Raw genomic sequence first — 14,833 nt, 5'->3', positions numbered from 1 at the left:
ATGCACTGGGTCTTTAAGAGAACACAGTCATGAAATCTGAATCCAAACTCAGAGCAACATCTCATGCATTTCAGAGCGGCATGCACGTAACCAGGGCAAACAACCTGGAAAGAATTACCCCAAATGGTGGGCAATTTAATTCTGATGAGTGAAATTATGAATGACAACATAAAATATAATAACAGTTATTGTTGTGACTGCTTTAAAACCTTCTCTTCAAGGATCACTCAAAACCTTCTGACCCACTTGTTGTCTGCCGCAACACTATCTATTTTTGGGTTACCAGCTCAGAGGGCAGCAACAGAGGAGGGGGTACATATCTTTGCCGCGCATTTGCTCAGGCCTCTCTAACCCCACCGACTGTGACATTCGGCAACATCAACAACACATGTAGCCTGTTTAAAAACAGATATGCACTGGTCTTTTTAGATTGAAGACGGTCTTTTTAGTACACCAAGAGGAGCTGATGCATTTGGTAAGACAAATTTTTTTAAAGGGAATAAATGCTGCAGTATGTGTCTGCTGTCATAGTGATCTGTGACAGTGTTACTCTGCTTCTACACTTCTATATGTTGATCTATATATTGTACACAAAGGCTAATCTGAAAATGTCATGTCATCATGTCATGATGGTGGTGAAAAGATAAGGCACTGCTTAAAGTCTCTTTTAGACTGTACTGATCTTAACTGAAACATTACTTCCTTTTTATCCACATAAGCTTGATTTTATCAAACTTTTTTAACCAAATTTCACTCTATCATGCACCAGTGAAACATCGGGAGTGACAACCTTTAATTCTGTGTGCATTTTCTTCTGTTTTTCAGAAAAAGCCTCATTAGTTGTTCAGGGTGTATAAAACCTCCTGTTTAAATTTGTAAATAACATTTTCACCGACGTTTTGAAGCATAATGGATCTTACTGCTAAACATGGGCTGCTGCTGCTCGACCAGCTGAGGAAGATGAGGGACGCTGAGCATCTGACAGATGTGGTGCTGGTTGCTGAGGGCGTCAGCTTTCCCTGTCACAGAGTTGTCCTGTCCGCCTTCAGCCCATACTTCCGTGTTATGTTCACCTGTGGCCTGCGTGAGTGCAACAACAGAGAGATATTCCTGCGTGACACTCCTGCAGACAGCCTGGCCCTCCTCTTGAACTACATGTACTGCTCAGATCTTCCTCTCACTAATGGCAACGTACAAGGCATCTCCATAGCAGCTTTTCTTCTACAGATGGATGATGTCTTCACTCGCTGTCAGCTGCACATGATGGAGAACATGGATGCCTCTAATTGCCTTGGTGTATATTACTTTGCCCGTGACCTCGGTGCAGAGGAACTGGCTGACCAAGCTCAGCGCTTCCTGAGGCAGCACTTTGTCCAAGTGTGCCAGAATGAGGAGGTCTTGGAGTTGGAGGCCCATCAGCTTGGAAAGCTTCTGTCATCTGACGATCTGAATGTGTCTCGGGAAGAAACCATTCTGGATGTGGTCCTTGGATGGGTCAAACACAGTACCCTGGTGGATGGAGAGGTACGTGTTCGGCATCTCCCAGAGCTCCTGCGGAAGGTCCGTCTGCCACTGATAAACCCCGACTACTTAAGAGAAGCAATAAAGAGAAACACAGCCCTGCTGGCTGATGCTGAGTGTCTGGAGATTATGAACGAAGGACTGGAGGCCACGGCTTTGCATCCCGCGGCTGCACCACGCAAACTAAAGCTGCGTTATGGCATGGAGACCACAGATCTGTTGCTCTGCATTGGCAATGACAGTGGCGGTATCAGGTCAAGGTATGGCAGCTATGCTGAGCGCAGCTTTTGCTTTGCACCGTCCACAGGGCGAATTTATTACATCACCTCACCTCGCTACGGAGAGGCTCTGGGGTATGTGTGTGCTGGAGTTGTGACTGAAAGAAATGACATCATTGTAGCAGGAGAGGCAAGTGCTCGCAGAATGGCCCGACAGAAAGACACCAGTGTTGAAATCTGCAGGTAAGAAAAGATATCTGATAGCACTTGACTGATTTGCCTTTGGTTACCCCACATACAGAAGATACTAAATGTTGCCAGATTTGATTTCCAGGTACATGGTGGAGGCCCAGGGAAGCTGGGAGCACCTGACATCAGCAGAGTACCGTGATTCTTATGCTCTGGCGTCACTGGGAGACACTCTATACTTGCTGGGTGGCCAGATGAAGCTGAAGAACCAGTTTCTCATCACAAACTGTGTGGAACGCTGGTCTCTGCAGGGTGGACCCTGGCGGAGCGCAGCACCCCTTCCTTTGCCTTTGGCTTGTCACAGCGTGGTCAGAATGAAAGATCGCCTTTATGTGGTGGGCGGTCGAACCCCACAGGTGAGGCAAAATAAAAGAAATCACTTTCCAGCTATTTAAACACATTCACTTTAAGTCTTATAAACTAAAGATACTTCTTTTACACATTGAAGGAGAGCTCTTACTGTGTCCCTATGTGACCCTTCTCTGACTGCACCTGCTCTGCTTTGTCATATCATTGCTCCCCTTCGACCTTCCAGTCATACCGGATGGATGAGGAGCCCGACTGTCTTAGTAACCGCCTCTTGGAGTATGATCCAAACACAAACAAATGGACGGAGCTTTGTCCCATGAAATACTCAAAGTACCGCTGCAGTGCTGTAGTACTCAATGGGGAAATTTATGTGATGGGTAAGATGAATTATTTTGTTAAGCTGCCAATACATTTGAAGGAATTTCATTAGTGCCATTGTGGTGGCCGTCCTCTTTGAACTGCACTGATTTTTGCCAACTTCTTTCTCAGGTGGTATTGGTTGTGAGGGTGTGGACCGTGGACAATCCCGTCACTGTCTCAGCGCTGTGGAGATTTACAATCCAGATGGAGATTATTGGAGGGACGGACCTCCTCTGCCATGTTCCCAGCTTTCATTGCGTACCAACGCCTCCAATGCTGGTGTTGTGGGAGGAAAGATTTATGTTTGTGGATATTACAAAGGAGCAGGTAATGAAAAAGTATGCATACCTATTATGCATAAAATAAAATAAAATATTTAGCTTCCCCCCCGTGACTGTATTTCCACTCTGTGTATTAACTATCCTTAGATCGCCATGATGACATAACAAAGGACATTCTGGAGCTAGACCCGTGGGAGAACCGGTGGACTGCGGTGGCTCGGCGTGCTTTAATGCATGACAACTATGACGTCTGCTTAGTGGCAAATCTCAACCCAAGGGGACTCGTATCCCCACCTGCAGACTTAGTAAAGCTGTGACACCACTGTCAGCCAGATCAAAGTCTGCGAAGGAGAATTAGTGAAGGAAATTAATCATTAATGCACTTATTGCACAGCTTATGGCAATCACTTTTTTCAAGCAAGAAAGCTCTTAGTACTCTGCATGAAAGAGACGTCTATGGTTAATTGCTTGGTTGTACCGGGAAGTAGGAAAGCAATTTGTAAATACAATATATTTGTTGCTTCTTAATGTGTTGTGTAACAGCTGCAAAGCGGATTATCCCAAACCTGCAGCTGTGTAGTATATCTGGAGTGTTATTAGCAGCTCCAGGAAAGGATTTTCTTTGAGGGATATATGATTATAATAGTAGACTTCACACTTTGATAAAAAATAAATAAATTATAGCAAAATTCTGGCACTCGGCCTGTTTTTGACAGGAAAAAGATTTTTTCAAGACAACCATGCTGAAGTTTGAAGCCACTTAAAAAAGTTATTGTTTTTTAAATTAAAGCACATTCATATTTATTGAACATGTTCTTTTAAGTGCAGTGTAAATGGCAAGTAAGGAAAAAATGAACAGTTTACCATAAATTACATATATTAATTCTAATGGGTAAAATCAATGTAGGTGTAGAGGAGTGATTATTTAGTAACCACCACTCCTGTGTTCTAAGAGCCCAGTGCAAGTTGAACATGTTTAATTAAGGATGCACTGAATAAAGCTGCAGTAAACTTGGTCATGTGTGTGTCTGGACAGACGAGGGCAATATTTCTTCTTTCTTTAGAAACTTGGATGATTCTTGCTCTTAAAGAATGGTTATTAAATGCATAAAATTGAAAAGAAAGAAAATCATGCTAAAACACACCCTGGGTTTTACAGATGTTTGTGCCAGTTTATGAAATGTCAATAATCTCTTTCTCAGACTGGGGGTCTCTGATGCACTTTCCACCTGAATAGCTGTGCAATTAGGCTTCCTGGCTGCTTTCCTGCTCTGGTTCTGGTTCTATATATATATTATGAATATATTATATATATATATATATATATATATATATATATATATATATATATAACTTACGCTAATAATTGTGTAAACTGAAATTACTATATATATACATATATAATAAAAAAAAAAGAAATGATAAGGTCAACAATTTTAATGCTTTGTGTACAACACAGTGCTCAGTTTTTTTTACAGCTCTTTCACAAAGACAAAAGGGAACACATTTCCAAGAGAACACAGGTCAGAACTAATAAATACAAATAATAAATATAGATATACTTTTAGTCTTTTCTGCTCTATGCTCTGAAAATAAATAAAGAACACATTTTGGCACCTTTAATTATTCTTTAAAAGTCTAATTCAGAATCAAACAGCTGCCACAAGCTTCCTGGTTGTACAGTGGAGCCCTGCTCTGCTGACAGCTTCTCTAAGATGGGGTCTATTTCTGTGAGGCACAGAGAGCTGCTGCTGTCCTGAGACCAGAAGCTCAGAGGCGTGATGAAACAACCTTCAGTTTCACTGGATCTCCTCTCCTTGTTAAGTGGCACCAGACTGCCTGGACTGACACTGTCCTTGCTGCTCACTGTGCTCATGTCACAGCTCTCAGGTTTCTGCTGTTTGTTCACGAGAGGTTGACGGTTTTCATCCGAGACTGCACCCTTACTCCTCTGTGACAAAACCAGGGGTCTCTTTTTGGGCCTTCTTTGTCTCTGAGTAAATTTCTGCTTTCCAGCTAGGTGGCTGCGATTACGACGGGGAACTTCAACCTGGTGTTGTTCAGCGTTGTATGACGCACATGTAACCTGTGTGCCTTCAAGCTTGCTGTTGTGCAGGATGCTGGACACTGACTCCTCTGGTGCTGGTGATGTCTGCATGGTGTTATCCATCACTCCCTCAGAGCGGGGTTTGGACAAGTGCTCTGAGAGTAAGGCGCTGAGCAGCTTCAGGGCCTCTTCGAGCATGTGTCCTTGTCTTCCCTGTTCCTCTCTCAGACCCTCCAGACTACTTATTAAGTTTTGCAGATGTGAGTCAAGCTCTGCTACAGTGTCTCCATTCTACAGGGTATAAATGAACAGTTATACTCCTCACTCATCAGAAACATTGCCAATTAAATCTCATTTCAAAATAAAGAACACGACAGACAACATCTTCACCTTTTGCACTGTTTCCTTAAGTTGTGTCATCACATCCTGTTGGGAGTCCATATTATTTACCAAAGTCTTAAACTGCTGGGAGATGTGGCCCTGATGATTGTCCAAATTATTTTGCACTGGGATGAACACATAAAAACATTAAACACAGAATAAAAATGACAACGGCGTTAGAAGTGGATTGCTGCGCGGCAAGCAGCACCATCTGCTGGTATTAATATTTCCTTTTCAATACATCAACTTAACCATGTTTTATAAAAGCACACAATTCAACAAGGAAACTTACATGTTGATGTGAAACTGTCAATCTTTTCAGAAACTATTTGGCACACTGCTGCGTTTCTCTCAGTGCCAGCAACCAGCTGTTGAATCTGAAAAGAAAATTTTTTTGTTTTCAAATTAAAAACATTTTAAAGAGAAGGTAATCTGAATTTGAATAACTAGAATCAGTTTACGTTATCACTTACATTGCTAAGTGTTTCTCTGATATGCTGGCATTCTTTGGCTAAGTGATCACTGTTTAAGCAAAAAGCGGGGGAAAAAAGGTTACGTAGGGATTTAGAGTTGCATATTTGAAATGACAAAAAGACGCACCTGTCCTTTTTTTCTTTTGCCTTTTTCTTGTCTTCTTCAAATTTATCCAGTATTCCTGAAGTTCTGGTTTTATCCTTCAAGTCTCCAAGGAGGAGAGGCTTAGTGTGATAACTGCTTGAAAACTTTGGGTCACTCCCCTAAACAGAGACAAAATACAAATGTTAGGAAAGCAAGAATTATTTAATATGTTTGTGTGTGCGCGCTTATGATCCCATTAGTTTTTGTCACGCACATAAACAACTTTTATGGTATTGGAAATTCAGAAATGCTTATTTTTCATACAACGAACATCTACTCATTTCTTTACCATATTGTCTTTGTCATTTAAATATTTGACATTAATGTAAAAATGGCCAAGCTTTAACAATTTACAGGTAGAGTTAATTGGCTTTGGAAAAATCCAGATTACAGACAAGAGTTAAAACTAAATAAGAGCATGCTAGAAATTAACACAGTATTGCAAATGAAAAGAGGAGAGCTGCAGCTCTATAAAACGAGAATAATTAGCTGAATGAAAACAGGTGATCTGACTGGGGAATTGGGTTAACAGTAATAAGTGTGATGAAACAAAGACAGTAAAACGCACAGTGGTTTCATGGAGGAAATATGTAAAGAAGGGCTACAGTCAAAGACCTGTAAATGTTAGTACAAGTGGGAGCCAAAGTTATAGATTTGGTTGAGTATGTAGTTTCAAGACTGTATAATATACACAAAGAAAATGCAAACCATTACTACAATATTTGCCTCGTCGTTAGCCCTTTTATGAATTTAACAGGGTGGAGAGAAAAATCAATACAGCATTGTACTGCGATTTTGATAGAGACACCAAATACTGATATTTTATTAAATAAAATTAAATATTCTTGGAAAACTATGAACAAGAGCACTCATCTCCTGAAATAACATCAAGTGAGATCTAACAGATTGCCAACATGTTGCCATCAGTGTGAATGAGTCTTTGTCAATGAGCACAATTCATTTACAAAGTTTAACTGTGAGGAATAATTTGCGTTCAAAAAAAGGTGACAAATTGCAAAGTAAGTTATTGCAGTACTCCGACGTTAAAAATTGCAATAATATCATATCCTCATTGAAGTATTGTAATAATATCATATCGTGGGGTGTTTGGTTATTCCCATTTCTAATGCTTGGCTTTGCATTTCGTAACCAAGAACCATCTGCAAGGTGAACATGGGAAATCCTACCTCTTGTGAACTTTGCTGGGAAGTTCTGGAGGACAAACTCATATCCTGAGATGCGCTCTGAGAATTTTCATGCCAAAACTGAGACTCAATGAAGATCTGAGAGTCTGACAAACTGGAGAAACCACTGGTAGATGCATTTCTGTTTGCATTTTCATCCCAATGAAGTGTAACAATAGAGAAGAAAACACAAACACAGTCAAATTATGTAGCAAAACCATTTAGTAACCTTTTTTTTTTAAATTGTGTTTACATGTGTTTACATGAAAAACTTCAAATGTTTTTAGAATTAAAGGGAAAATAGCAATGTTGTATGTCAATAACAAGAGATTAAAGAACAGAAAAAAAATAGTGTAGTGGCACATTTTAATTACCTGCTTCCAGTTGGGATATTTAGCATTTCCTTTATATTTCGTATATGATTCATTGCTCTTTGGTTATCTGTTTGTAAAAGATAATAAGTTAGCCACAGTCTCATCTAACTGTCATATTAGCAGTACAGTAGCTAATACAGGTAGATATTAGCAAGTTGTTCACAGCTAGAACATCAATAAAGGTCTTTAATAAAAAGTAATCTTGTTAACGTTAGTGTGTATAGATGTTATATCAGTAATTCACCACTGAAATATATTATTTAAATTACCTCACAGTTCTTACAGATGTGATTATTGATAGCTAGCTGTGTGAAACGTAATTAAAACTCCCGCCATCTGCAGAGGCTGCGCTGCGTTCAGTGGCCGTCGGAATGTGTCCTACTGCAACACACCTGAATAAAATTAGTAGGTCATTGTTAGTAAGACTATAGAACTTGATTGTATGCTGAGGTGGCAGTTCAGCCATCTGATTTATGTTACAGCAGCTCATGAGTGAATGAGCATGGTGCAATAAAAAGTAATTTTACAAGTACATTTTCCAAACACATTTTCTTACATTTATGTAAATTTATTTGAGTAGGGTTAGGGGTTGCCACCTCAGCATGCAGTAAAGTTCTATAGAGTCTTGCTAATGACCTACTGATTTTATTGAGGTGTGTTGCTGCAGGGACACCGGTCCTTGAGAAAGTTTTTCTTATCATACAGAGATGCTTTATCAATCCAAGTATTTATTGACATGCCTTGCTCACCCACCCATGGATCTATCGGCATTTATTTTCAAACATCTGCAGAAATTAGATTAAAGATAAAAGCAATACAACAAGCTAAACAGGACTGTAAAGTGGTCCATTATTATTAAATGAATTATTACTAACACAATATTGTTTTGTACTTTGTTTAAAAAATTTCAGTTACTCTGTAAATCCTGTGAAAATATTTGAGTGTTCAAAACTGCAATTTATAATTTCCAAACCCTCGCAAATTCAAGAGCGTTGTGTGTACTGATCCATTATTAATATTATCATTATTACTGGTACTAGGAGGAGGACGAAATGGAGAATGAGAAGAGAAATAAAACAAATGTTCTGCTTGTTATTCTGTTCTTTCTCACAGGAGCGTCGCCGTTCTTATAACTCTTATTTTGAAAGGCGTTTCCGGAAGTTTACATGCTAAATGTAAATCCGGTAGCTGTGAGCCAGTCGTTGTAGGATTATCTGTTTGTGGGTCAACACCAGAGGTGTTGTGATGAGCAGTCTGGCAATAGCTGTTACTATCTGAGTGGTAACACCTCCGCGGCGGACGAGACCAGCCGGTTACTAAACCGCGCCTAGGAGTTTGGTCAGGCCAAAGCCTGGTGTTTGGCTGGTAAGTTAACTTTTTTGTCTCCACACTTAGCGGCTACTGATGTTGTTAGATTGTAAATATATCCGATCATGTGAAAAAAGGTTTAGATCTTCAACTCGGTAGTTGGGCGTTATTTTAACTGCTACAACAATCAAGTTAAGCCTTCAGCTCGGGGACAGGTGCTAGCTATCGCTGTGTAGCTTCACTGACGTTAGCTCGTTGCGTGCAGTTTTCTGATAATTTAGCTTTGCTGCTTTTCTCCTCAAATAATTGTATTGTGCCGCAGAGTTAGATGTAAAAGTGTAGTTTTTCCACAATAAAAAGTTGTGGGGGGAAATAGTGAAAACTACTTCATTAACAACAAAAAAGGGCTATGCATTTATTTGTGTTGTCATGAATGTTCAAACTGTTTAATGGTAACTAAATTGTAGTTTACTATCAAGCATATACTGGATCTTCCACTGTTGTGATCAGACAAATGTATTCTTATATTAACTAAGTTAAAGCAGTTAGAGACAAACATATTTACCTACAGTACTGTGCCTTGAGCCATCCTTCATATCTTATTTTGTTTTCTGAAGATTCTTTAAAGTTTTTCTTTGGACATTGGATGCTTTTTCATTCCTTTTCAGTCCATTCCTTGTACCTGACCATTTTTTAAAATTTTGTTAGACCACTTAACACTGACCTGTGAATCATTCAAGCATAAAAGACTCGCCTAATTCAAAGGATGAAGCAGTGTTGTGTCTACCCATAACAGATAGCTTAGCACCTAACCAGTTTTTCTGTCTTCTGTCTTTAGTCATTTTGTTACTAGTAACTTGTCACAAAACCACATAATTCGTTCCCATTTATTTAGCCGGATCTCAAAAAAAGAAAGAAAAAGTTGGCACAGTTTGACAGACAGAAAAAAGTATCTTAGCGACAACAAAATGATTTGTAAAGTAAAAACTTTTGCACATTTGCTGGCATGGTGTGCAGCATGACCTTTAAAAATAAGTAAACAGGACAAGTTTGTTTGAGTAATCCAAACCAATTAATAGTATGTGAATGTAACTAACTGCCACAGGATCTGAAAGATCATCTGGCCCAGTTGATCCACCTACTGTTCACTGAACACCCATCAGAAATGGTCTGAGTGTAATCTTTAAGAAAGGACAACCGTAGTATTCCAAAGTATTAAATAACTGGAATGAAAATCAGCGGCAACAAGTGTTGTTAAGGAGTGATGAAATTGTTTGTTTGTTTTTTCTTTTTGTCAAATTCTTGGTAAATCTTTTGTGACAATAGGGAGTGAATAATTCCTGTAACTGGAAAAAAAAAACATCTGCAGAACCTGACTATGTGAGGGCAGACATCTGCTTCGACCGGTTGGGGAAGAGAGGAAGGTTAAAGCAAATAGTGTTACAACAAACACTTGGCAGGTTAGACAGGCACTTAACTGCAGAGGGCTCAAATAAAGTCTTTAAGTTGCATTAGGGTTGAATAAATTAAAAAAAATATATGATTTAAGATAAGAAAATCTGAAGCCAGCTCTCATTACTTACTGGTTTTCTAAAAGGAAATTTAGCCAGTATGTAGGCTTTATAGACATCCTGTTTATGAAATGTATTAAGTTGTCTGCTTTTTGTTTTTGTTTTTTTTTTTCTTCAAGGGTTCAAATATGGCTTTGCCATTCCTTCTGGTCTTTGCTGCCACCGTGATTCTTATCAGACCCGAGACGCCTGTAACTAAGGTAGGAAATGAACGTTACCTAAGGCAAAAGACCAGCTCATGCTATGTTCTGCTGATGTCGATCTCTTAATCTACGCATGCTTCTCTGCTTACAGGCCCTACATCAGAACTCACTTGAATGTTGTGGTGATAAGCAAAGAGCTAACAGTTCATGCTCAAATGACACCCACTGTGAACCAGGTAGTGTGGATGTTTTTAATGTCTCATCACTGACGAACACTGGGAGAAAGCATTTTGGCCTTATTACGTTGGCTACCACTGAGATTTGACCCGTTTGACATCATTGTTGTTATCAGTATACGATTAGGCAGAGTTAAAAGACTCAGAGTAGTGCAGAGCCTCTGATTGTTAAGTATTTTGGAAATTTGTGCGTATGGTCTCTTTAGTCTAGTTGACCTAAATTATTCCCTATAATGACTCAGAATAATTCATTTCTGAAGTTTGGAAAAAGGCTTGCTGTGCATCGCACTTGTGTGTTAATGTTTAACTACGCATTTGAAGATCTCAGGGATTAAATGTGCATTTAACACTTTGTTTACTTACGATCAATGTCGGCTGTACGTGGCCTTTGATATAAAATGAGTTTGACATCACTGATATAGATGATTTATTCTGTACAGTTGGGATTCAAAGATAAGTTAAAAACAATTCTGCCTTTTTGATACATGAATGGAAAGAGCATTTAGCAGCTACTTAAAGATATCTGCGTGATATATCGCCATGCCCTGGTACCTCATCGGATTATAGAAACTGCAGTTAATTTAGTGTATCAAACTGGAGAAAGAGTTTGTCACTACAGCACTATAAATACTCAAATCAAAGTGTGTAAAAATTCACACTATGTAATACAGATGTCATTCTCTTGAATTTCACAGGATGTTTCCTGCGCGTCCTCGAGAACACCAACACCGTCTGCATATTGTGCGACTTGGCAGCTGTCGATTTAGAAAATATAACAGTCTGCACCTACAGTAAGGACTCTGAGCTCTCTGCGTGTTGGATTGTGTCGCTCATGTTTGGGTCGTTTGTGTTAACACGCCTTTTTCTGTGCTTTCTAGACTATACACTGGAGCGTAAAAATCATACAACTGTAACGACAGTTGTTCCTAAAATTGGTAAGATGTGCAGACTGATTTCATGCGATGTAATATTCCTTGCATGGTTAGAGACGGGAATGTTTGATGCAGTAAATGTCTGTCAGTTCATTTCCTGTTTTTGTGCTGTGTGTTTTTGTGCAGGTGGCCCTGGTGTGGCAGCCTCTCTACTTCTGGGAACGCTGTTGATCAGCCTCTTCCTGATACTCTCTGTCGCCTCCTTTTTCTACCTCAAACGCTCCAACCGACTTCCAAGTATCTTCTACCGCCGCAACAAGGGTGAGGAGCACTGCACAGTGACTCACAGTGACACGCTTTTGGTGCTGGCTTTGATTTTGTAACTTTCTTTTTTCCCCTCCAAATGCAACATTATGTTTTTGTTCTTTTTCAGCCTTCATATTTCAACCAAGTGAGACAGTAAGTCGATTTTGACTTTTTGTTTTTTGTTTTTTAGTAGTAGTAGCATATTCAGAGTGTAGAAACTACAAATGTGTTTTCAACTAAGTCTTTGTGCGTCAACTGTTTAACCTTTGCTCTTTTCCTTCCAGGCTGTTATGATCCCCTCCTCGTCAGGTGAGATGGCCACACTCTCTTTTGTAAACTGTAATCTTTGACCAGGAAGTATTATGTGAAGCAGCAGTATTTGGTATTATTCATGAGGATGCATGGAAAATTTTTCTATTTAAAGACAAAACAATACAAAAAAACCACACAACATGAGCTCAAACATGCTAATTGTGATTACAGTGAATGTGTCCTCCTGTTCCTCTCACAGATGATTTTATGACCCTTCATTTGCTCTCTTTTCCAGTGAGGAAACCCAGATATGTCCGAAGAGAGCGACCCTCTGCTTCGTCAACACTGAACAGTGCAACCATCACGACAACTTCATCTGCTCAAGTTTATAATGTGTAGGGTGGGGGGTGCAGGTAGGAGAGAGGGCTCAGGAACGCTGTAAGATTTACAAAAGGGTGAAGGAAGACAAGATGACTCTAATAAGGATGGCCAAATTTAACTGTAGCTGCTTTTGCTGGGCTGTTAATTTTTCTCTATGTATTGAGAGTATAACAAAAAACTGACCAGTATCAAGTAACTAACTTTCTGGGGCTCTGAACTGTCTTGTACTCAATTAGTTATTCGTTAAAAATGAAGCAGCCACGCAGTCTAGCCGTCCCAGGAAAAATGGCTCGTGTTCATGTGCAAGTTTGTCTTTTCTTGTGGTGAACGAGAGTTGCTCGTCTCACGATCATGCCTCAGTTTAAGTGGAAATGCTGTCGGCAAGCGTTTTTTTTATCTGCTGCGTTTGGTCAGAGAATCTGAATGAAGAGTTTGGTGAAGGTGGATGCCTGTCAGGTTTGACTCGTAAACCGTTCGTCGCGTCGACTTAGCGACAGAACGGGAACATGCGATAGACATTTTGTTTTTACTTGTGTGCTATTTATTTGCATTTTGTAACTGTGCACTGAGTTTTACTGCTTAGAATTAGGCTGACAGGTTAAAAGACGTGTCATCATAGTTTTATTTCTTCTCTGGTGGACCAGGTCTGTAGGCACTGTATTGATGATGGATTGTTTGATTGTATTTTGTACTTTTGTTGTTGCCGTTGTATTTATTATTTTTGTAATTAGCCAAGGTGAATGTATTCCACGTGCATAACACAGAGCATGCATTGCAGTTGCATGCTCTTTTTTTTTTTTTTTTTTTTTTTCCACTCCATGTGCAGAGCCACTCCTTCACTTTTTTTTTTAATTTTTTAAATTTATTTTTTTTAGAGCTGTGATCCTGCTGATGCATATAAAATAAGAGTTCCTCTTTTTTCCTGTCAAAATTTAGAATTTCCAAACATCCCCGTGCACTTTATACATCTGAGGTCTTCACTGGACTTTGGGCCTTGATTTTTTTTTCTTTCTCAAAGAAATCAATGTTGCTATTTAGTGTGATTGAGATTTTTTTTTTCTTTCTGTTGCATAGACGGCAGCTCTGTAGTTGCATTTTGAACATTACTTGATTACCATTAACTTTGCCAAATGTATGAAGAATATGGCTTTGTCCTAAATGCTGTTACTGTGATGACTCTGCCATTATGAGCTTTAAATGGAGCCAGGAAGCATTTAATCACAATGCGTCTGTGCTAATAATTGGGTATTTGAATTATGACAAGTGGCCTTTTTACTGTAGCTCCAATCCTAAACCCTATCCAAGTTCTACATTGTAGTTTTGATTCACAAGATGGTTCTAAAAGTTATGTCTGTCTTTAGCATGTGTGGAGCAATCTGAACCAGATAGAAGGCAGCAGTCATTCCATGAATATTCCTCTTTTGGCTTCATGTGTTTACTGTTGTACAAAAAACCATAAGCTAAAAACATGTACATATTGTTTTATACAAATGATGTATTGTTTTTGTAATGATGTACATATTCTAGTTTCAGTGCCATGAATAAATTCAGAAGATCTAAGTATTGTTTGCAGAAATAAAGCACCTTTCATAAGCCAATGCAAAGTTGCCTTTTTTGTCTTTACTGTTGTTTTGTAAACTCGAATGAATTCTATCCGCTGTCTTGAGAAGGAAAAAGGTTAAATTGTTCAAATGAACTTACAAAAAAAACATTATTTATAACATTGACAATATTTATACTATTAAAATAAGAATACAGAGAAAGAAAAACCACAGAGAAAAACTTTAAACAATATACAATCTATAACAATCTCAGAGAGTGCAAATCCCCCTGAAGGGCAAAGGCTGTACTACAACTTTACGATGTTTTTTTTTTTTTTTACAACATGCTGATGTCAACCTTTTATTAAACATGATAACTTCAGCTTTTTCCTAATTTGTGTGGCCTATGACCTTGAGGCATTATTGAAAGTGTATTTTATGATCATCTTATTCTTTACAAACATTCCTATTCCATATGACTGAAGGTTTTTTTCTACAAACTGTAAAATCTTTAATCTGTCAGATGTTAACATATGTTCGTGCAGTGGGTGATTTTGTGAAACTTAATGATTTTTAGTGTGATGCCACAGGGTGTCATACTGAAAAAATAAGTGTGTTGTGCAACTTTTTTAATGCGATATATTACTTGATATGATGTCTTGGCATTTCTTTTCAAGGTCA

General features: G+C 38.9%; 3 protein-coding genes across 4 annotated transcripts; 2 read left to right on the top strand and 1 right to left on the bottom strand.

Annotated features, from left to right (window-relative positions):
* The first annotated feature begins 85 nt into the window (after positions 1-85).
* Positions 86-3,627, top strand: kbtbd12 (kelch repeat and BTB (POZ) domain containing 12). Of its 2 annotated transcripts, none has more exons than XM_042224945.1 (6): positions 86-475; positions 826-1,982; positions 2,074-2,344; positions 2,524-2,674; positions 2,787-2,995; positions 3,086-3,230. In XM_042224945.1, exons 2-6 carry the CDS (start codon positions 910-912, stop codon positions 3,101-3,103), a joined length of 1,722 nt encoding a protein of 573 aa, XP_042080879.1. In that variant the 5' UTR covers positions 86-475; positions 826-909; the 3' UTR covers positions 3,104-3,230. The 2 variants fall into 2 exon arrangements, with proteins under 2 accessions (XP_042080879.1, XP_005932315.1); XM_005932253.2 differs by having other exon boundaries at positions 96-475; positions 2,787-2,984; positions 3,086-3,627.
* Positions 3,628-4,368: 741 nt separating this feature from the next.
* iho1 (interactor of HORMAD1 1) lies at positions 4,369-7,921 on the bottom strand. The gene is made up of 8 exons (XM_005932254.3): positions 7,812-7,921; positions 7,543-7,609; positions 7,172-7,310; positions 5,967-6,103; positions 5,840-5,888; positions 5,659-5,743; positions 5,376-5,491; positions 4,369-5,276 (listed from the first exon to the last, which is right to left on the bottom strand). The coding sequence occupies exons 2-8, from the start codon at positions 7,593-7,595 to the stop codon at positions 4,569-4,571; spliced, it is 1,287 nt and encodes a 428-aa protein (XP_005932316.1). The 5' UTR covers positions 7,596-7,609; positions 7,812-7,921; the 3' UTR covers positions 4,369-4,568.
* A 765-nt stretch (positions 7,922-8,686) lies between these two features.
* On the top strand, positions 8,687-14,443 carry cunh1orf159 (chromosome unknown C1orf159 homolog). The gene is made up of 9 exons (XM_005932255.2): positions 8,687-8,907; positions 10,541-10,621; positions 10,716-10,800; positions 11,496-11,591; positions 11,679-11,735; positions 11,859-11,993; positions 12,106-12,131; positions 12,263-12,287; positions 12,526-14,443. The coding sequence occupies exons 2-9, from the start codon at positions 10,550-10,552 to the stop codon at positions 12,627-12,629; spliced, it is 600 nt and encodes a 199-aa protein (XP_005932317.1). The 5' UTR covers positions 8,687-8,907; positions 10,541-10,549; the 3' UTR covers positions 12,630-14,443.
* The last annotated feature ends 390 nt before the right edge of the window (positions 14,444-14,833 follow it).

Source organism: Haplochromis burtoni, unplaced genomic scaffold (genome assembly GCF_018398535.1).
Source record: "Haplochromis burtoni strain Fernald_Lab_line unplaced genomic scaffold, NCSU_Asbu1 Contig_156, whole genome shotgun sequence".
Classification (NCBI taxonomy): domain Eukaryota; kingdom Metazoa; phylum Chordata; class Actinopteri; order Cichliformes; family Cichlidae; genus Haplochromis; species Haplochromis burtoni.
This window is presented reverse-complemented; position numbering and strand designations above follow the sequence as displayed.

Excerpts from the sequence above, each read along its gene's own strand:
- cunh1orf159 (XM_005932255.2), top strand. The coding sequence starts at position 10,550 with ATGGCTTTGCCATTCCTTCTGGTCTTTGCTGCCACCGTGATTCTTATC. Across the intron at positions 11,592-11,678 it reads TATAACAGTCTGCACCTACA|ACTATACACTGGAGCGTAAA; the intron begins GTAAGGACTCTG and ends TGTGCTTTCTAG. Across the intron at positions 12,132-12,262 it reads TATTTCAACCAAGTGAGACA|GCTGTTATGATCCCCTCCTC; the intron begins GTAAGTCGATTT and ends TTTTCCTTCCAG.
- kbtbd12 (XM_005932253.2), top strand. The coding sequence starts at position 910 with ATGGATCTTACTGCTAAACATGGGCTGCTGCTGCTCGACCAGCTGAGG. Across the intron at positions 1,983-2,073 it reads ACCAGTGTTGAAATCTGCAG|GTACATGGTGGAGGCCCAGG; the intron begins GTAAGAAAAGAT and ends TTTGATTTCCAG. Across the intron at positions 2,675-2,786 it reads TGGGGAAATTTATGTGATGG|GTGGTATTGGTTGTGAGGGT; the intron begins GTAAGATGAATT and ends CTTCTTTCTCAG.
- iho1 (XM_005932254.3), bottom strand. The coding sequence starts at position 7,595 with ATGAATCATATACGAAATATAAAGGAAATGCTAAATATCCCAACTGGA. Across the intron at positions 5,889-5,966 it reads GCAAAAGAAAAAAAGGACAG|TGATCACTTAGCCAAAGAAT; the intron begins GTGCGTCTTTTT and ends TTGCTTAAACAG. Across the intron at positions 5,277-5,375 it reads TTAAGGAAACAGTGCAAAAG|AATGGAGACACTGTAGCAGA; the intron begins GTGAAGATGTTG and ends TATACCCTGTAG.